At 46.1% G+C, this 4,680-nt stretch overlaps 1 protein-coding gene across 1 annotated transcript; it reads right to left on the minus strand.

Moving 5' to 3' along the window:
- Positions 1-922: 922 nt before the first annotated feature.
- LOC104133977 (olfactory receptor 12D3-like) lies at positions 923-1,864 on the minus strand. The gene has a single exon (XM_009647453.1). The coding sequence runs from the start codon at positions 1,862-1,864 to the stop codon at positions 923-925; it is 942 nt and encodes a 313-aa protein (XP_009645748.1).
- Positions 1,865-4,680: the final 2,816 nt, after the last annotated feature.

The raw sequence follows: 4,680 nt of genomic DNA on the forward strand, positions 1-4,680 counted from the left end.
GCCTGCACCAAACCACCACCAGTCTGGTCAAGGTGTCGAGCGCATCTGTCAGAACCTCACATTAAAATTGGGATTTAGTGCTAAATATAAGTAGATATCTAGTGCTGTGAGAAACATCCATACTTCACAGGCGTGAAGTATGGCAAAGGACCTGCAACAGACCTGTTCCATTCCGGATCCACAGGCGAAGTCTGAGTAGGATACCTGAGGACATTCAATGCGTCTGTCACAGTCGGTGTAAATGCAAATTGATTGCTTCATCACTGACTGCAATGTGAATCTGGAAAGTAGCTAGACACATGAATACATTTAAGGATATAAATCTCAGCAAGATAAGCCACGCTGCTAAGGCGTGCTAAGGGGCGAAGCTCACGTCCATCTTTAAGTTTACATTCAACTCTAGGTTCATTGGTAAAGTTTCCCTTACCCTTTGTGGAAAGAAACAGATCCTTCCAGCGGGTTGACTGAAGTAAAATTTTGACAGCATCATTTGCAGGCTGTGCCCGCCCAAAACGTAACACATGCCAGCTCTCTTCACCTATACGGAAGGTCTGGATGACAGGAGAGTCATTCAGCTCTCTAAACATAGAGATCATCATCATCATTTAATACCTCAGACTATCCAGGACAACTGCATGCATCTGTCAGCTGTGCCTCGAGTCCTGCAAGAGACACACACCTGTCTGTACTGGAAGCTGGAGACAGACAGGGTGCCATAAGACATCTCAAAATGATGGAAGAAGCATCAAGTCCTCGAATATCTCCCCTGATCTAGATCTACACAATTAACTTCTAAATGTCTTAAACTAGGTGAGACAATCAGTAGTTTTTTGGTCTCTTGCAACGCAGCATCCTTTGGAGCTCTTTCCTTATAAACACGAGAGGTGGAGGAACCACGTTCTGAGCCTTATCCTTGTTGTAGTCACTTTCCTCCAGGAAAGAGTTTTCTCCCTAATATTTTTTTCAGGACAGATCTCACCTCCTGGTTCCTAAGAGTGTAGATCAAGGGGTTCAGAGCTGGGGTGACAGCACTGTACATGAGAGACACGTGCACATCCCTTTTCAAGGAGCTTCCTGAGGAGGGTGGTGTATAATTTAAGAGCACTGGTATGTAAAGCAGTGCTACAACGGTGAGGTGGGAGGCGCAGGTGGAGAAGGGCTTCCATCTTCCTTCATGGGACTGGACTTTATAGATGAGGAAGGAGATGATGTAGAGGTAAGAGAGGATTGTGAGAGTGAAGGGGCATAGAGCAATAGATGTGGTGACGACATTGAGGAGGGTCATGTTGAGGCTGGTACTGCTGCAAGCCAAACTCAGGAGTGCCTTGATGTCACAGAAGAAGTGATGAATGTGGTTGTGGCCACAGAAGCTCAGTCGAGAGGTCATGACTGAGTGCATCATGGCATGTACAAAGCCAGTGGACCAGCTGGCCACAGCCAGCAGCAGACAGGTCCGTGGACTCATGACAAGTGCATAGCGCAAAGGGTTGCAAATGGCCACATAGCGGTCGTAGGCCATGGCAGCCAGGAGCACGGCCTCAGTACTGCCCAGGAAGTGAAAGAAGTGGAGCTGGGCCAAGCAGCCACCAAAAGAGATGGGCTGATGCCCAAAGAGAAAGCCAGTCAACATCTTGGGAACAGTGACTGTGGAGTAGAAAATGTCCAGGCAGGAGAGGTTCCCCAGGAAGAAGTACATCGGTGTGTGGAGCTGGGGCTCAGATACCACCATGGTCACAATGGCACCATTGCCCAGAAGACTGCTCAAGTAGAGCAACAGAAAGGAGACAAAGAAAAAGTGCTGCAGCCCCCGCGTATCGGTGAGGCCCAAAAGGATGAACTCACGGACCTCCGTCTGGTTCAGCATTGCTAGAACAATAAGAAGCAAAGGCAAAATGTCAAGGTCCCACAGCCATGAGGTCTAACGGCACTACTGGACTCATTTGTTTCTGCACTATTTGAGTATAAAAAGTGCAGAAAAGAGCGAAACAGGACACAGGTAACCAAACACAAAAGCTGCACATAGAACCTCAAGAAATTAACATGACCAAAAGAACCTGAATGCTGTCCTCTACAAAGAAAAGAGTAAAATATTACAGAGGGGACAACATGAAAAAGAAAACTTCCATCTACGTATCATAGCAGAGTATGTGAGACATAAAGCCTTGCTGCTTCCTCACCTTCAGCCACATTCGTATTTCAGTTCTACTCATCTGCAGCTTCCTGATGCAACCTTTGATCTCATCGATGAAGCTCCTAACTCATCATGTAAATCACTCCTGATGCTTTCTTTCAACTACTGTGCCTACATTTCATTAAGCCAGTTTCAACTTTCTAATTGCTAATGGTTGCCCTCTCTTCCAGACTCTTCTTTGGTCTCAAAAACTGCACAGCTTCCATATTTTTGTTATCAAGAGACACCAGAAGGTGCTCCAAGGTGCCACACAATCACCAGCATTTATTTCATAAGTTGCTGAGAACGAAGGAAGAGGATGCCTTAGCGTGTGATCGCAAGCTTGGATTTGTTACTGGACTTTGCCTGGAGAATGCCTTTTTGTTGATCAGCAGCAGACGAAGGGGACAAAAACCTGCATCTCGTCTCCTACAATGCTGTGATGGAGCGAGACTGAATTTGCAGGTGCCAAGTCAGCTGGTGCAAGTTCCCAGCAAACTGGCTCATCCCACTGCGAGCTGGTCGTCCCGCCTCGCCGAGACGATAGGATTGGCTCTGTCAGCACCGCTGCTCTTCTGAAGTGCCAATGAGTGAGCGCACGCTTTTGCTTTTTGCCTGTTTCAGGGAAGGTTGTTTATCGCTATGGGTAAGCCATAGCCATATACAGGAAAGAGCAAAACCCTGGGATTATTTTACTAGGGCAGGCAGGCACAGGTATTTCCAGCTTACGCTATAGACTGTAGCTTCTACAGGAGGAGTAGTTTCCTCTGCACACTCATAATGTCAATGAATACAACTAGTGAAAAGATAATGACTTCCTTCCAACATATTCCTTGTAAAGAGGTTAAAACACACAGAGGCACATTGCATAGCCTGCCTTCTCCATTCTATTCTACTACGTGCTTTTATTGAAAAGGGGTGATTTTTGAAAGTCATTCTGGAATATCTCCAGTCCAGTCACTCTTCTTGTACTCCTTTCACTTATTCCTTCTGCGTGAAAACAACGAGCAAGCAGAAAACGTCTAAACTGGTTTCACAATAGAAGAACATGAGCTTGTAGGCTAGAGGTGACCTATGTACACACGCACCCGCTCAAAAAAACTGATCATACTGCTCTGAAAATACTTTTAGTCTGGTCTTTGAGCAAGCTCTGTTGCAAACATGGGATTTGATCAGGTTATGGACTTATCAACACATTGGTCAGTCACCTGCATTTGAAGAGATGTATAGGTGCAATTCCCTACGAATGACAAATGCTTCAGTTTCTCACATGCTATTTGCCGCCTTCAGGCACCGCAGCCCTGCTCGTTGAAATCCATCTGCAGGAAGGCTTTGCTCCGTTAGGGTGCGTTCCACAACCTTCTCCCATCCTGCCTCTTTTTCTCAGCCAGCCATGGGTGATCTAATCCCTTTCCTCTATTCCTCCTAAACTTTTGCTTCCTTCTCTTTCTAACACTTCCCTTCTGTTTCACAGATCCTGGCTAACATTTTCTCCAATTCACTGGTTAACACATCCAGCCAAAGGAAAACAGTCCTCCCAAGCTGTTATCTTAAGGCTCCTACTTCTTAAATACAAATGCAGAGAAAAGGCTTTGCATGCTGATGCTTCCCTATTTTCCCAACTAGATAAATTACATACAGGGGAAAAAGATAATTCTGCACAAACCTCACCTCACTATCAATTGGCACATTTCTCACTGTAGTAGTACCCTCCGATCGTGAGCCAGAAAGCAAAGCTGAGGACAAACCCACTTATTTTGCAGTTAAAAGGCTGAGAGTTTCCGTTCTCCTTTTTCCTTCCGTATCTACCTGGCAGTCGTCTTCTGGCTGGGACATTAATACTGCAGCTGTGGTGGCAAAGGCTACCGCAGGTTCTCAGGGGGCTTGTACTTACTCAGGTAGGATGCAAGGAGGAAGCTTTGCAAACTGTACCAGAAACCTCGGATGACCTAGTTATGGGGGCGGGGCGGGGGAAAGGGGGGAAGTCTCTTTATCATGTCCAGAATGTGCAAAATATCAACAACATCACGCGGGAAGTAAATTTCCTATTGCTCTGATCAGTCTCCTGAGAGGAGATTTGTGAATCAATGGTGAGCTGCAGAGCAATGACCAAAGTGTTCCCTAAACATAGTGCACAGATGAGCCACCTGCAGAGGAGAAGACAAGCAAGATGAGGCACCCCGCAGAGACTAGCTCATAACAGGGGAAAAAAAACCCAAGCCAACAAACCCCAAGCCACACACACAGAGAAATCAAACACAAATACCTCCACTTCAGTGCACGCAGGTGGCTGAAAATTCCCTTGGTGATAGAGGCATGAGCTGTGCAACCTCAACTGAACCGGAGCAGTGTTTAGGCAATGTTTCCTGAAGCTCTTTCCAATCTTAGAAGTTGTGAAACCAAGTACGAGTTCCATCCATCCTGGTCTGTTAGGATTTCTGATGTTTTATTCTTGTTGGCGTTTCACAGATAAAGAGGAGTTTCTGGCCTCTTTGTAGTCAAAACCATCC

This window comes from Egretta garzetta, unplaced genomic scaffold (assembly GCF_000687185.1).
Source record: "Egretta garzetta isolate BGI_Z169 unplaced genomic scaffold, ASM68718v1 C9086916, whole genome shotgun sequence".
NCBI classification, from domain to species: domain Eukaryota; kingdom Metazoa; phylum Chordata; class Aves; order Pelecaniformes; family Ardeidae; genus Egretta; species Egretta garzetta.

Bases quoted from the DNA above. Each gene is read 5' to 3' on its own strand.
- LOC104133977 (XM_009647453.1), bottom strand. From the start codon at position 1,864: ATGCTGAACCAGACGGAGGTCCGTGAGTTCATCCTTTTGGGCCTCACC.